At 43.3% G+C, this 16,188-nt stretch overlaps 1 protein-coding gene across 2 annotated transcripts in view; it reads right to left on the bottom strand.

The window, feature by feature from the left end:
* Positions 1-7,467: 7,467 nt before the first annotated feature.
* Positions 7,468-16,188, bottom strand: part of FBXO32 (F-box protein 32) — a 31,263-nt gene continuing 22,542 nt past the window's right edge. Inside the window, exons 6-9 of one of the 2 annotated variants that reach the window (XM_069466017.1) lie at positions 15,238-15,422; positions 9,397-9,579; positions 8,225-8,368; positions 7,468-7,792 (exon numbers count right to left, since the gene is read on the bottom strand). In XM_069466017.1, coding sequence (XP_069322118.1) covers positions 7,703-7,792; positions 8,225-8,368; positions 9,397-9,579; positions 15,238-15,422 — 602 coding nt within the window. In that variant the 3' untranslated portion in view covers positions 7,468-7,702. The remainder of the gene's footprint in view (positions 7,793-8,224; positions 8,369-9,396; positions 9,580-15,237; positions 15,423-16,188) is intronic. The other variant, XM_069466018.1, reaches the window with a different exon arrangement.

Below are 16,188 nucleotides of genomic sequence, written 5' to 3'. Positions count from 1 at the left end.
AAAGTCAAATGTATCAGATTTACAATTGCAGCTTTAAAATGTTTAAAGGAATTTTTATTACGTTTGTAAAAGAAATTTACTTTTTAGAGGGACTTTGGTCTGTTAAATTTGAATTTATTAATGGTAATAAAAAGTTCTCTTATTTTGCATTAAAATTTACTAGACTTGTAAATTGAATATCAAGGTTCATTAGTTGAATTTAAAGGAAACATTAATAAAAACTAGGTCTCTATAATTGTTACTTTTCAACTAACATTGATTTTAAACCAAGAAGCTGTATATAATTGTATCTATGCACATAAACTCCCATTGGTTTTTATTCTAGTTAAGGATAAGTATGTGGTCCTAGGTGAGACTTTCAAAAGTATTTTATGAACGTATGTATGGCTTTTTAAAAAATCTTTTTTAGAGACAGTGTCTTGGTCTGTCACCCAGACTGGAGTGCAGTGGTGGGATCATAGGTCTGTAGCCTCAAATTCCTGGGCTTGAGTGATCCTTTTGCCTCAGCCTCCTGAGTAGCTGGGACCACAGGTGCATGCCACCAACTACCCAGCTAATTAAAAAAAAGTTCTTCTTTTAGAGATGAGGTCTTGCTATGCTGCCCAGGCTGGTCTCGACCTCCTGGCCTCAAGTGATCCTCCCACCATGGCCTCCCAGCGTGCTGTAATTATAGGCATGCTCTACCTCGCCCAGCCTGTATATATGGTTTTATTAATTTATTCAGCCTTGGCACCGTGCTAGGTACTATGCAATTGCCACAAATAAGACTACAATGTAACAAAGTGCACAAGCAAAGAAGTGTTGTGGGAGATGAGATTTACTCTGTTGGGGGAGGCTTTAGTGAGGAAGTGGCCCTAAGGCGCAACAGGTGCTAATGAGACAGAGGGTTGGGGGAAGAACATTCTAGATAGACAGACTATTTGAGCAAAAAATGCGTGGAATATCTAGGGAGTGCTGAGATTTTGTGATCTGGTGGGGGTTTTAAAAAAATCTCTAATTATTCTCATGTACCATATATGTCATTTTCTGATGGACAGTTAGTGGCTGGGTCAGTATGTGTTCTAGAGTGAAAGTGTCAAGTCAGTCACCCACAACTAAGACACTTGAGTAAATCCTACTCACCTGGAAATGCAGTGCTATTCCTAACCCAACCCTTAGATTTTTGTTGATCAGGGAACAATAGTTGTTAACATTTATTGAACTTATTTTACGTGTCTGGCTGCAAGCACTCTACATGGATTGACTTAACCCTCACAACCATAACAGACGGATATTCTTAGAATCAAGGAAATTGAGACAGGGGTTAAGTAAGGTGACAAAAGTCACACTGCAGGTAAGTTGCAAGACCATGATTTGAACCTTGTACAAGCTGTTTTCTCTTTCTGGAATGGTCTTGCCCTCTTGCCGCTGAGGCTGGCTCTTTCGTATCTTTTAGGTTTCAACTTCAACACCATTTTGTCAGAGGCCCCCTGTCTAAAAGCAGGTCCCCCTTGTCCTATATCTCAGCCCCTTTTTTATTCTCTTTGTAATGCTTATTACAAATTACTTTTTTAAATACTTGCCTTTTTTTTTTTTTTTTTTTTTGAGACAGAGTCTCACTCTGTTGCCCAGGCTAGAGTGAGTGCCGTGGCGTCAGCCTAGCTCACAGCAACCTCAAACTCCTGAGCTCAAGGGATCCTCCTGTCTCAGCCTCCCGAGTAGCTGGGACTACAGGTATGTGCCACCATGCCCGGCTAATTTTTTCTATATATATTTTTAGCTGTCCATATAATTTCTTTCTATTTTTAGTAGAGGTGGGGTCTCGCTCATTGCTCAGGCTGGTCTCGAACTCCTGAGCTCAAACGATCCGCCCACCTCGGCCTCCCAGAGTGCTAGGATTACAGGCGTGAGCCACCGCGCCCGGCCTAAATACTTGCTTTTTAAAAAATTTCTTTCTTATTAGAATCTAAATTCCATTAAGGCAGAGACCATTTCTGTCTTGTTTTCTACCTCATTCCCAGTGTCTTGCACAGGTCTAGCATATAGTAGCTGTTCCATGAATGTCTGTTGATGAATACATTGATATGGACTTCAAAATTAATTATTCCCTAATCATTCTACTATACAAACAGTATATGGAAATATCCCAGTTATGCTTAATGGTGTATTATGGACGCAGGTTGCCATTCACCAATAGGCTTATTTTTCTATGTATTCCTAGAAATCTTATAATAATAGTAACAAGTTTCTGGGAAAGGAATATAAGTTTCAATAGGCAAAAGATAAACATATTTGATATGATAAAAAAAAACAACTTGAATTGACATACACCAAAAATGCACCAATGTGTGTTGTTGGAAAAACATTTATTGCAATTCAGTGTCAAAAGTTTTTTACAAAAATATGCCACCGTCTGGTACAAACAACTATAAAAAAATCAGTTCATCATGCAAGAAAAGTGTGCAAATAATTTATACAGAAGGACTCAGCTCACACAATATTAAATAAACATCTTTGCATATAATTGGTCTAACCTTATGCTTTTAGTTACAATGTTCAACCCCCTCTAATATTTTTCATTAAAAAAAGTACATTAAAGCCTCTAAGCTTAGGACTTGGGCTGTAATATACACCCCCTTTAGCCAGGGTGCTTGGCACTTGGTAGAATAAAGATGGCGCTAAGGCTTCCCAAGTGTAGAGCACAGCTTGGAGCCTTCTGTTTAACAGACTTGTGCATTGTTAATTAAACAAACACATTTATACTGAAAGACAGAAGAAGTCATTTTCAAACTCCAGAAGTAATGTCATAGCAGATGGAGTTTCAAGAAGTTCAGAGTTTTGGAGCAGTCATCCATTTTTGGCCAAATGGCTAAGTTTTGAGAGATTTTTCAGGAAGCTTGGTTTGCTGAGTATGTTCAAGGACACTTTGAAAAAATGACCAGCAAAGTAATGAATATTGTGGGCCCTTGCTCCTTGCTGCCTCATGGAATAATCCCCCTTTGCTTAGTAAAGATGAGGTTTAGCAGAGAGTGAACTTCCCCTGGGACAGAAACTCACTGGCTCTCACAGCTGGTACTGGAAGAGTCGAGGAGATGGAGCAGATGGATTAAATGTACCTCTGAGTCTAAGGCAGAGGAAATACCTGCTTGGTTACTTTACCATCAGAACCTCAGTTTCTAGAAAGCAAGCCACTGTTCAGCTCTTATCTATTTCTATGAGGGCCATCTTTTTGTAATTAAAATGTAAGTGCCCAAGGGAAAAACGAATTTGTCAAAACATGCTGCTTACTTTATAGCAAGCAGGCTGTACTCACTAGAATGCCATACACACAACAGAGTCAGAGGCCTGTAAAAACATCAAGTTGCTCCTTAACCTCTCCAATAAGAATCAGGGACTTAAAATGTTTGGAAAAGTTAAAGGCCAGATGCCCAACACTGGCCAGTCTCCCATGCCTTCCACAGCGAAGGTCTTGAGAAGAATGACATTGGGATCATGTGTCTCCAGCCATACCAAAAAGTGCTTGGCGTGGGGGGCAGGAGCACACGAGGTCAGGCCTCAGGAGGGCCCAGACTGACACTCAGCCCTGCCACTGAGTACCCAGTGGGCTGAGGCATGTTTGTAAACATTCTGGACCCATTTCCTCATCTTGAAAGGCAGAAGGAGTGTCAGATTCCACCGTCTGTAACGTCCCTTCCAGGTCTAAAGTCTGGGGTAGGAGTTTCCTTCCTTTGGAAAACTAAAGAGGGTTTATTCTCCTCCATGAAACAGAAAAGAAAGCATCTGTGGAAAATGTTGAGTTTAAAGGAATTATCTTGTTTGTTGAAGCCATCAAGGGCCCAAGATATATTAAAGAGCAACATCTCTGCATTTGCCTAGAGATTTGGGGTGCTTCTGAGGTCTGTTTAAGCCCTAATAGGATTTTAGGCTAGTATCCAGTCAGATGAGATGGTTCACAGACTAAGATACTTGGAAACAGATTAAAAAAAACAGATGTCAACATAGAAAATGATGATAGAGTCTAGTTAAAAAAATTCACACATAAAATTATAGTTAAAAAAATTCACACATAAAATAGAGTGTTCGCCTTGCAAGACGTTATTGCCCTACAGCCTGGCAGAAAAACATAAACTCAGGTGCATATTTTATGATAAACATTGTATTGAATGCTAAGAATGATACACTGTTGAACCTCTCTTGAATGATTTACCTCCTCGTAAATCATACCACTTGCTTAGACAAATGAAATTCCAAGCTCTTTCTGTTCTCCCATATAAAAACAACAGAAACAAGGAGGCTCTGTTAATAGCAAGCTCCTTATGGGAAAGGGTTTGTGAATCCACAAAGATGAGAGCTGTGGCAATAACATAATACACACCCACTACCGTGCTTCACAGGTGCAAGTGGAACCTGCTCTGTGTTGAGGGTTTTGCAGTGTAAAGTGCCTCCGAAAAATGTCCTCCAGGCCACTTCAGTATGAAATTCATCATCATCAAACACATATCATCTCACAACTGACATATGGGGATGTTTTTACCCTGTAACTTGTTCATTTCTGCCACCTGCCCTTCCATTCAACTGATTTGTCTGCCCAAAGTAACAGTGTTGAGTAATGACGCAATCTAGTTTAAAATGTCATTGGATTTTCTTTTTCTGGATCTTGTTCTAAAGTGAACACTCCTAAACTTCACATATTCTCCTTGCCTCAAATGCTGGGCCTTACTCTCAAGAGACTCCTAGGCTTACTGCCCATAAACCTTGAGCTGGACCAAATCTTAACATCCCTGTGGATTTGCTCACACTGCCCTGGACAGAACACTTTCCTTCTTTTGAAGTCTGAATTACTTACTTCATAGTTGACATCGATTTTGAATTCTGCTTTACAGGGTTTAGGGTGGGGGTCGGTAGGCACAGCAAAGGGAGTAGAGCATTCTATCTCTTCCAGCAATTTCCACTGTCATGCCCTTCTGGCTTTTAGACCAGCAGTTCTGAGACAGGGATTCTTTGTTTATATTTTCTAGGTCAGGTTGTCCTGGGAGGGTTTGCCCATAGAAATTCTATAGACTATTAGCGCCCAGGGAGCAAAAGTTTACTTTTAACTCACTTTACTTATATGTGAGGCTCCGGCCATGCTTAACAGGTACCACCGGTGTCCAGCACAAACTCTCCGTGCATGCCGTGCACTTCCCATCGCCGTACACAAACCACAGCATCAGAGATATGCCATTTCTATTCCTTTCCCTCTCCCTCTCCACCTGCCATTTCCTTCCTAGACTCGTCTTCCAATGAAGGCGAACCATAAATGTTGATTTCCTCTTTTTTCCTTAAATTTCCTTGACTCTGTCATACACCACCTCCGATACCATCAAAGGACATGGGGCGAGCCGAGCCCACAGGCACCATCTTGGCAAACATTTCAGAAGACCGTAACCCTGTCACTTGGGGCAGGGTCATCTTGCGCAGATGCATGCTGTTGCCTGGTTCCCCAGTTTTGTGCTAGCAGCACAAAGCTGGCCACGTTTCTAGGACTGCAAACCTGAAGGGGCTGAGGAGTGTCTACCTTCTTGATCAGCAGGAAGGAGCAGAGGTCACAAGTTGACAGGAAGATGCAGAAGGCCATGAACCCCTCAATCTATAACTGTCATTTGGAGTCAAAGGTTCCAGAGCTGTCCCAGTAATGGCAGACCCAGCTCCACCCCACATCTTTAAGGAAGCTGAGAAATTTGAGAGAACCTGACAATTATGGAAGAAGTAGCTTTTTATTCAACATGCTAGGCCCTGCATTCCCAATGTGAAATTGATTCAGGAGGAGAAAAGGATTGCAAAAAAAATAAACCTTAGTTATTATAATGGTTTCTGGCCCTCCAAGGCTCAACCTTACCTAACAGAAATCTTATTCTTTCACATTTACTTTTTCTTATTAGGGAAAATTTGAATTCAATTTCGGTTTTTTCTTCTTGGGATGATAATGAAAAAAATACTGAGAAATCCTGCTGTAGGCACAAACATTGCAAAGTGAGGAGCACTGAATAGGAGTTTGCTTCTCTTCAGAATGCTGACATGCGGATTGTGTTATTGAGGGAAGGTTATGACGAGGTGTTTCGTCACTAGCTTGTCCCTTGCCTTGTTTCTGTACATGCTTAGCCATCTTTCCCCTTTTCTGGATCACCCCAAGGATCAACCTTTAAGGATACACTGTTCCTCAACATGAATGTGAACCAAGTTCCTATTTCTGCTTCACTTTTTTTGCCAAGGGCATGCAGGGTGACAATTTTATTTGGAAAAAAAAAAAAAGAAGCAAATACAACTGCAAATATATGTACATTGTTGTAGAAAAGCAACACTCTATAAAAAGTAAAAAACAAAAACATCCCCCAGCCCTTCCCAGGAATATTTTACAATTAACTCATAAAGTCCTGAGATTTCCTTTCTTCCACAGTGACTGCTAATATTTGCCTGGCAAGACCCCCTGGGGTCTTTATGTTTTTGACTGTCCAGCTCCCAAGCAAGTTTAAGATGAACTTATGGTACCTCTGCTTCCTATTTGGCTGGAATGCCAGCCTTTATTTTAATTTTATTTAACCTTGCCAAAAGCCCTGGCTCAAGTTGATTAAACTTTGATGTCGGACCTAAAGAAAAGCTCCCCAGCTCATCACCCTGGCAAGGGGAACAGCAACGGGTAAAACATTGAATGGGCTGATAGGGAAAACCAGTCTTTCAAGCCTCAGCACTTGGGCTCCAATCAGTCCACAGACATATGCTCATCCAGGGAGATACCCAAGGAGGCCTGGAAGACCCAGGAAGTTCAAGAGGAATCAGGAAACCTTCACACCTATCGCGAGACTAATTCTATCTCTTCTGCGGCAGGACTTCCTCTGGAACTGTTTTACATTGGCCTTCTGTTTCCCCAGAGGAGTCACAACATGAAAGGAAAAAAAGTACTTTGGGGTGGTTCTAGGAAAGAGGCAACTCCAAAGAGGGCCTTGTTTGCCTGAAAAGGGAGTGTGAGACAAGGTGAGGGTTGCTCCCATCGTCCCTTTCTATTTAAAATCACTTTTTGTAGTGATGAAAACATTTACGAGAAGAACAGACACTGCCTATTATATCATGCGCGTTGTCAGAGTGCTCTACGCCGTTAGAGGTAGACCTTTGTGTGGCGTCTCTGCGGGATAAGGCCCTACGCCTGTGCGGGTCTAGGATGGGTGGTGCTGTGCTTTCCTGGCTTTTCAAAACAAACTCCAAATCAAAACCCAAAGCCCAAGGATTTCTTATATGTAGTTTTCCTTCTTTCTCTCTCTCTTTTTTTCTTCCTAAACAAATTTTCACATTGTAAACAAAGAGTGTTCTATTTTGTATTTGAGTTTTGCCTTTTTCTTCCTAGGGAACTATAAAGGAGTTTCCACGAACATCAAGAGAATTCCATTTTCACTGCTGAAATAGAATTCTTGCCCCTTATAGTCTTGCTGGCAAATTGTTAGGAAAAAAAAAAAAGTTTATTTACAGTATTTCTGCTTTTCCATACCAATCCTAATGAGAAGTTCACATTCTTAAATTCCCAGTCAGCAACTGCATCCTTCCCCTCCAATGTCCTCTCAATGACTTATCTCAGAAGTTTTGAGCCAATGTTTAAAATGTACACTATTTACAAATGAAGCGTCCAAACACCATATTCCCAGCGATCCAATCAGCAGGGGGACCCTTCTGCAGTGTTGTCATGTGCTGAGATTCAGAACTTGAACAAGTTGATAAAGTCCTGGGGCGAAAGTGAAACGGAGCAGCTCTCTGGGTTATTGGCGGTGCACGGATGGTCAGTGCCCTGGAAGGGAACATCGTGGTTAGGTTTGAGTTCTCAGAGGCATCTCATCGGCTTTTGGCACCATAAGGCATCGCTCAAATTCAAAACAACGGTTCTCTGTCGAGAATGCTACAGGTTTGGAAAAACTAAAGAGCTGTGTGTTTGTATCTACATGCACGTGTACCCATGCACACAGAGATAGGAGGACTTAGGGGTGGGTGGGTTACAAAAAAAGAAAAAATAAACGTAAGGGGGTGAAGGAAATGAAGGTCTTTGAAAGTCCTCCGCCCTTTCTACTCCTCCCAGGCACTGAAGCAGTTTCACCCTAACTTTAAGCTGGGGGCTGATACAGGGAAAGAATAGGAAAGGATTTGGCCTCGCCAGGCTGGCTGGCACTATTGGCTTTTAGGAGCTGGGCTAGGGGTCTGTGGTGGCCACCTCTGAGACACATACCTTCCAGGAAAGAATGTGACAGTGTTTGCAAAGCTGAAGGGTGTCTCCATATTGCTCTTTCCTTGGGTAACATCGAATAAGTTTAAAATACATCTTCTTCCAATCCAGCTGCCCTTTGTCTGACAAAATTAATCGCTTGCGGATCTAAAAAATCAAGTGAATGAAGGAAGTGTCAGGGGAGTTTGTCGAGAAGATGGTTTTTCAAGAAGATGGTTTGTGCTTTTCTGGTTTAGAAAAGTTCCCCCACCCTCTTTTCCTCTTTTTTAAAATCTCTACCCTACAGTATCCAGAGGAAAAACTATCAAGATATAAAGAAGTACTTTCTTAGCTCTCTCCAGTGAAACAGTAGCTTTTAACCAGTCTTTAAAAGAAAACAGGTGACTGGTGATTTGTTCTTAGTGACCTTTACTAAATCACATTTGGATGGTCCTTTAAAGTTTAGGTGATCTTAGTAAACAACTTCAATTTTTTTCTTTGCTGTATAGACTTGAGTGATTATTTCCAGGGAGATGCTATAACTGCTTGGCACTGTGGCTCTATTTTATATCTAAATATTAGTGGCTTCACAAACAGAACTTGTTAAACTCACACATCTATATAAAGAAACTGGAAAAAGACCAACAAACTAGAGGCAGTATGATGAGGGGAAACAGGCTTGGAGTTGGTATCTGAAGGCCCAAATTCAAGTTCAAGGCCAGTTTCCTCACCCAGAGAGCCACTTCACTAATTTGGATATGTCACTTAGCCATTTGTGGCTGTTGTCTCTTCATCTGTTTAAAGTGGGCAGAATAATAATTATCCTTTCCCGAGTCATTCAAATAAAATGAAATGATGTCTGTAAAAGCACTTTCACTGCAAAGCACCAAAAAAAGGTAAGTTATTTGGTTATAGAAAGAAAAGACGGGTGCCAATTTATGAATTTTTCTGAGCAAGTTGTAAAATGCGAATAGGGTAAGAACGTAAGTTTTTTCCCCATTAAAACTACTTGAAAACAAACAAACAATCCCTCACACACTCATTATTTAAAAACTCCTTAGACTGCCATTTTCTAGTCAAGCCAGAAGGCCCTGGAGTAGGAGGCACCCACACCTCATGCTTGAGAAGGCTGCCAGGGGGGCTTAGGGCAGGGCAGAGAAGGGGGAGGAGGGGGAGGCCCGCCGGGCCCCACCGACCTGGCGCTCCGAGAAGTGGTACTGGCAGAGCTTCTTCCACAGCAGCCGGTCCTCGCTGAGCACATGCAGGTCGGGGGCTGCCTGGCCCAGGCTGACCAGGTCCCGCCCGTCGCTCAGCCGCTGCATGATGTTCAGTTGCAAGCACAGGGGCAGGTCAGTGAAGGTGAGGCCTTTGAAGGCAGGCTGCAGAGAGAAGGATGACAAGCTGGGGGTCAGAGAGCAGCCACTTCACCAGCTGACACCCTCCAAGGAGGCAGCTGTCTCCTCGTGCTCTACCCTCAAGCTGGTTTAAGGATCAGAGGTCAAAGGCAGTAATTCTCCCCATCCTAAATGCAGAACCGGGACCCACAACTAAGACCCATAAGAATGGCCTGGAGTGGCTTGAACTGAATGTGCCAGAGGGATTTTCCTCAGTTTCACAAAGCTTTGTACTTTTGTTCTCAAAGATTCTCCAGATAGCACATGTTGTATTCTCCTGCTTCACTCAGTTCACTGGATGACAAGATTCGTACCTTCCGGAAGGCATCATTGCCCTGGATGGAGCAGCAACCCAGGCTGCCAACCTGGGCTTCGATCGCACGGCCCCCTTGTGACCTCTGGTCCCTCCAAGCAGGTTACTCGAGGGCACCCAAACACACCTTGCTCACGTGTCCTCGATGCCCACGCCTGCCCAGTCCTCAGCCTGGACAAATCTCACCCCACTACATTCCGTTCTAACCCACTTCCTCTGAAAGCCCTTTTTTGCTTTTGTGACTTCCTTAGGCCTTACTCATTGCACCTTCCTAGAATTCCTGATCTTTTTTAGACACTTTTTGAAATATCCTCCTTTTTGTCATATAACGTAATCCTTTTATAAAAGGAACCTTGAAGAAAACATTCCTGTGAGAACTTAAGCTCCATGAAGGCAGGAATTTTTATCTTTTACCACCACTGTGTCCCTAGTGTCTAGAACAGTGCCCAGCACATAGAAGACACTCAATAAATATCGGTAGAATGAATGAAATCCAAATAATTAAATAGGTAGAAAGCAACAATAATACAAAAATCCTGCACTGGTGTGTGTGTGTGTGTGTGTCTGGGCACATGGGGAATGGCTGGTCTAGAACCCTTTGGGCTTAAGCTCCATCATCCACTGAGGCATTTCTATCGAAAACTAGGGCTCCATGGAACATTTCACAAACTCTTGGTTTCTGGATAATACATAGGCAATTAATTATGAGCTTTTCTAGGTGCTTCTGCTATACCCCTGAATTTATATTTAAGCTTTATTGTTTAAAATTTTGATGAGCTCATGATACCCCATCCAGACCCACATCCCTGAAGGCAAGGTCTAATTCTGTATCCCTTGAGACTAGCCCAGCACAGACGAGCTCTCTTGAGTGCCTACTGTGGCTTGGTGCTGAAGTTGCTGCAACGAGCTCTTTAGGCTGGCGAGAGACCCAGGAACACAAGCAAATAGTGACAGAATAATATGCCATCATAGAAGGAAGCACAAAGTGCCATGGGAACAATCTGTACCGAGGAGGTCCTCAAATATATATGCTGATATATCTTGAGCATCAACAGCATGTTGCAGAAGTCAGCAGATCACGTGGGACTGTGTTCCTTGTCTTTCCGCACTAGTTCTGGGTGAGCTCTCAATTTTGGACTACTGACATTTTTAGGTCAGTATTCTGTTGCCTCTGAAAGGTCACAGGAAAAAAAAAAATACAGGACAAAGAAACCCTTTCTTAGCTCTGGAAGGGTTAATACCTGAGAATCAATACCCTGAGAATGGGTATCAATTTCCCTCCTCAAACTCTGTATGAAGCACATCGATGCCCAAATACACAGAGGATTCCAGGGGACACTGGGTCTAAGCAATTCCCTCCTGTGTCCCCTGCAAGGCAGGAAAGGCATGACAGGGGAGGGGGCAGAGGTGAAGGGCCCTGGGAGGGCTGAACCCCTGAGAAGGGGGGTGGCATGGGATGAAAACTGGATGCACGAACAGCGGATCTGGATCCCAGGCTTCCTGGGGAAGTCTGGGTCTCAGCTTCCCCACGTACAAAGTGAATGGTTTAGAAGACTCTGAGGATCCCTCAGTTCTAACAGTCTCAGACTTAGAAGGGCTTCGGCCTCCCATTCATCAGAATTATCTATGACTTGACAATTTGTATCGCTGGGTTCCACCTCAGGCCGCTCCGCAGAACTTTCAATTGTTTGCAAAATTCAGGTCTTTGCCAATGGCAGAAGGCCCTAGACCTATTTGTCGTTTATTATCTGCTGCTGATCATATGAGCTAATAAAACTGCCATGAGATTTTCTTTTTGTTTCCAGCACTTCAAAGCCTCTACTTTTTTGGTTAAAACTCCCAGGCCAATTATTACATTAACTCCTATTAAAGGCAAGTCCACTTGGCAGAGTTCACTCTGTCAAATTTTCAAACCTGCACTTTTCCAAAAATCCTTGCCCAGACCCCATGCTGAGTCCTTACTCCTGAGAAATGGTTAACTACTTGTGAGCCTTCTTCTTTTTGAATATAAACATATAAAAGAAAAATAAGTCACTCTTGCTCCCCTAATCCAGCATTTGGCTAAGATCCATTTGTACCCGTCTCCCCTTCCCCATCACACGCTTCCAAAACCGTGCCTTGCCCACAGCACACTGTCATTATATTTGACTTTTTCCCCTACAAACCACTTCTCTTAATTTTCTTCCTTCGTCCTTTATTACATTAATTATTTTTTCCAGTAAAAACTGGCTTCATCGAATTAGATGTGAAAATTTCAAAGGAAAACAAGATTAGGGGCTGGGCAGATACTGAAAGAACTTTGGCAAATAAAAGCATTTACTATGAAAGTCACCTTAATATTTTCATGTAACAATGTGCTTCTCTTTGGGCCAAACTGATTAAAAAAAAGTGAGTTTTAAAATACAGTCCAGACTGAAGTAATTAAGTTCTTTCTCTTTTTTCCTCTCTTTCTCTCTCAATCCTTCTTTCCTCTGGAGAGGTGGGCATCTGTGTGCAAAGCCCTTCAGGGCTCCGTGGGCTCCAGCCCAGCTCTCAAAACGATGTGGCTCAGAGCCAAGGAGAGTAGCGGCAGAGGACAGGAGAGAGGAAGGGGCAAGGCACAGCCTCCGAGAGAGGCCTGGCTTTAGTTCCCATGCCACCGCCCCGGCCACATTTTTCTTAACTACTCGGTCTCATTTTTCTCTTTTACAAAATGTGGATAAATATATCTTATAGGGTTGCTAGGCAGAGCAGATGAGACAATGCGTAGAAGTACTTAGCACAGTGCCCAGTAAACATTAGCCACTATGATGACTCCTACTTACAATTATTCTCTAAAGGAGTTAGTTAATACACATAAAGGACTCAGAAGAGTGTCTACACAGAGCAAACCCTTAATAACAACAGCCACTACATTTACAATACTTAGTCTACATCAGGCACTATGGCAACTGCTTTTTATATATTAACATAAGAAATCTCACACCAGGGCTACGAAGGAGGCATTATTTTCTCTATTTTCCAACTGAGGAAAGTGAGGCATAGAGAGATTGAGTAACTTGCCCTAAATCCTGAAGTTGGCAAATTGTCATCGTCATCCCTAACACGGGGCAGTACTTTCCAACTGTGTTCCTTTGAACATTGAACAAGCACTTCAGGGGAGCCGTGGGAGGAGACTCCTCTTCAACCATTCATTCATTCAACTAAACGTTACCGACTATCTCCTGCTCTGTGCCAGGTACAGGGAGCAAAGTGGGTAACGCCCTTTCTTTACAGAGTTCATAAGCCGGGGGACAGAGACAGAAAAGTGCATCCATATGAGGCAATTTCAGATTATAACAACTGCACTGAGGAAGGTGATGTGCTCGTGGTGTTGATGGACTGCAAGGTCACAGAAGGCATCATGCTTAAAAGCCTGGAGGCAGGACCAAGCTCGGAGCATGCAGAAAACCGCACGGCTTGGCTGGAGCTCCTCGTGCAAAAGAGGGAGTGAGCTTCAGTGTTTGATCTCTTCTGCATGGGATTTCATTGGATTAAAGAGACTTAAATAAAGCCGGATCATTGGATAAATAGTTGGAAGAAAGCTAGATTGAAAAAAGTTTGGAAACCACCGATGTTAAGCAAGCTTCGCCATTTTAGGAATAAGGAGTTCAGGGTTCGGGCCTCGGCTCTGGCCCTAATTACTGCATGACTCTGGAAAAGTCACTGCACTTCTCTGGTCCCCACTCCTCCCCTTCCCTGAGAAGAGTAATGGCAATCACAACGGCTGCTTCCCAGAGTGTCTGTGCATCAGCTATGAAGGGCTCTGAGGAAGTAAGCCCATGGCAGTGTGAGGTATGGGAGCAGAGGTGGCCAAGGGGTCTCCTGGAAGGTGGGCAGAAGGAACAGAGGCAACTCCGGGCAAGTGTGACCATCTTAATGGCCGTTCCAAAATTGCTGGAGGGAAGATGCCCTTAGGACAAATGGGACTTGCTCATTTATATCACTGGCTGGGAAATTTCTCTCCTGGGCTTAGAAAAAACAGTGAGTATTAAGTCCAGGACACAGAGAATGCCAGCAATCAGGTAGAAGGTGTAAGTGGGTTTTCTGTGACAGGTAAGCTGGGAACTTGGGTCTCAATTCCCATGGTCAAACTATGCCTACACTTGAGGGATGGGAATGAGGACATTATTAGAATAAATCAAATCAGGTAAATGTTCACAATAAACACATTCTCTTTAAATAATCAAAGAATTGAGATTGTTTCTGAACGATGACTTGCATTTGTGCTCCTCTCTGTGCGTGCATGTCTGTGTCTGTGTGCGTGTGTGCGTGTGGGGGGGTGTGAGCGTGGGTGTCGTAGCCTAAGTGACTCTAAGGAAGCCACGGAACTCTGAGGCTTCTAATTGTTCCCTCTGTTTCAGAGCTTAAAAATCTAAAGCACAGAGAGGTCATTAACAGTAAAGTCAAGGATATGTATTTTGAAAACTTCATACAGTAAAATAGTTATTTAAAAGAGGTCAAAGAGATTTCTTCATGCTACCTTCTCCCAACATGGGGCAGCCCCAAAATTATCACTGTGGGTCCCGGAAACCACTTAACACAACCACGGCTGGCGATTAGATAAACAAGCAAAGTGCTACGTGAGCTGCCTAAGTGCGTCTGTCCATTAGTGAGCCCTAAGAGATTACACCAGCATCTTTCTCACATTTTTTGTGTGCCTTAGTCCTCCTGCTCACTAGTAAGAGGACAAGAGCTGAGGGCCAAGTCGTGTTTTGAAAGCCAAAAGAAACTCCTGATACAGACAGCCATGCTTCGCTGGTAACATAGGGCTTTTTCTTTTTGCTTTCAGTGAGAATTGCTCATCTTTTCCCACATGTACGTTTACAGTCTTTAATCAAAGGCTTCCTTTGTCATAACTACCAATAGTTGAAACTAGAATTTTAGAAGGCTGGTACCAGTGCTCCAAGCCACGGCCTTCACAGCTCTATTGTATCCAAGGCAGCAGCCCAAAGCTGCACACAACTCATTCTTTATAAGGAAATGGTCAAAGAGAGATCTCCGAACCCCACTAAAGATTTCAGCACGACAGCCAGCATCTCCCCAAAAGCCAAGTTTCCAGTTTTCCCACGATGGTTCAATTGCCATCTGTCGTCTTTCATGCACTTTGGTCCTGTTTTGCCAAGTTCTTCTTCCCACCCTCCCTGTATCAGGAGGTTCCCCCAGCCCACCTGCAGCACCAGGACCAAGCATCAGATCAGAATAGACCAGATTCTTCCATCACCAGAGTGGATTTCCAGTCCTGGCGAGGCTGTCCAGCATCTCAGTGCAGGGACCGACTGAGAGGGTGAGGCTGGGGTGCACTCGCTTACCCTGGTGATCTGGATGTTGTTCAGCTGCTGCTGCCAGTGCAGAATCGTCTCCATCCGATACACCCACATGTTAATGTTCCCGACCAGCACAGACTTGCCGACTCTTTGCACCAGTGTGCATAAGGACGTGTAGAGGGTCTGCAGTAGTTCTCTTATTAGTCTAATGTTTTGCTGGTCTTCAAGGACTTGAGAGGGGAAGAAAAAAAAAATAATTGCAGTTATGATACTGCAACATCCTGTATTTTATAAGTGGGCTTTTCATCTTTTCCATTCTGCTCATGTTACCCAGGCATTGCCTCTGGGGATATCATTTTCTTTTTCACCGGTGTTTATTCTACACTTGGCCAAGCTTCTGCACTGGAGGTTAAGGGGTAGAGTTTCCTTTATCTAGGTCCCTCTTTGTTCTCTTCTCCCTGGCTTGCTATAAAGCCCCTTTCTCTTTTCATTGTTCACCAGTGCTCATGGCTCACCTGATCAGAAAGCTGTCCCTTTTGCCCAGCAGTGATGTCCCTTTTAAATGGTCCGTGCAAGGAACATGGTTCCAGAGTTTGGAGCTTGGGTTCTAATCCTGTCTGGCTGACTCTCTGTGCGATTACAGATAAATCATTTCTTCTCAGGGCCTCGGCTTCCCCATGTATGCAATGAGTCTGCTGAACCAGAGACCTAAGATTCCTTCTAGGTCAAACAGTGCATGAATCTATTCTGCCTTTATACATAGCTCAATATTCTAGGAATTTGGAATTTGGAGACTCCGTAGCCAAGGTTGGGACATGTGCCTACACTAAGAAGCCTGAGAAGGCTTATAGCAGGACATATGGGTGACACTAAAGAAAGGACAGGAGGGTGATGGTCTCACCCTTTGCCATGAGGATGAGTTGCACTCCTTTCTGAATTGGAATCTGGCACCCCTGAAATGTAGCTGGAGTTATTAATTTCTATCCACAAACATTC

The sequence above is a fragment of the Eulemur rufifrons genome, chromosome 3, assembly GCF_041146395.1.
Source record: "Eulemur rufifrons isolate Redbay chromosome 3, OSU_ERuf_1, whole genome shotgun sequence".
Classification (NCBI taxonomy): domain Eukaryota; kingdom Metazoa; phylum Chordata; class Mammalia; order Primates; family Lemuridae; genus Eulemur; species Eulemur rufifrons.
Note: the sequence above shows the minus strand (reverse complement) of the source record. Positions and strands in the feature narration are given on the sequence as shown.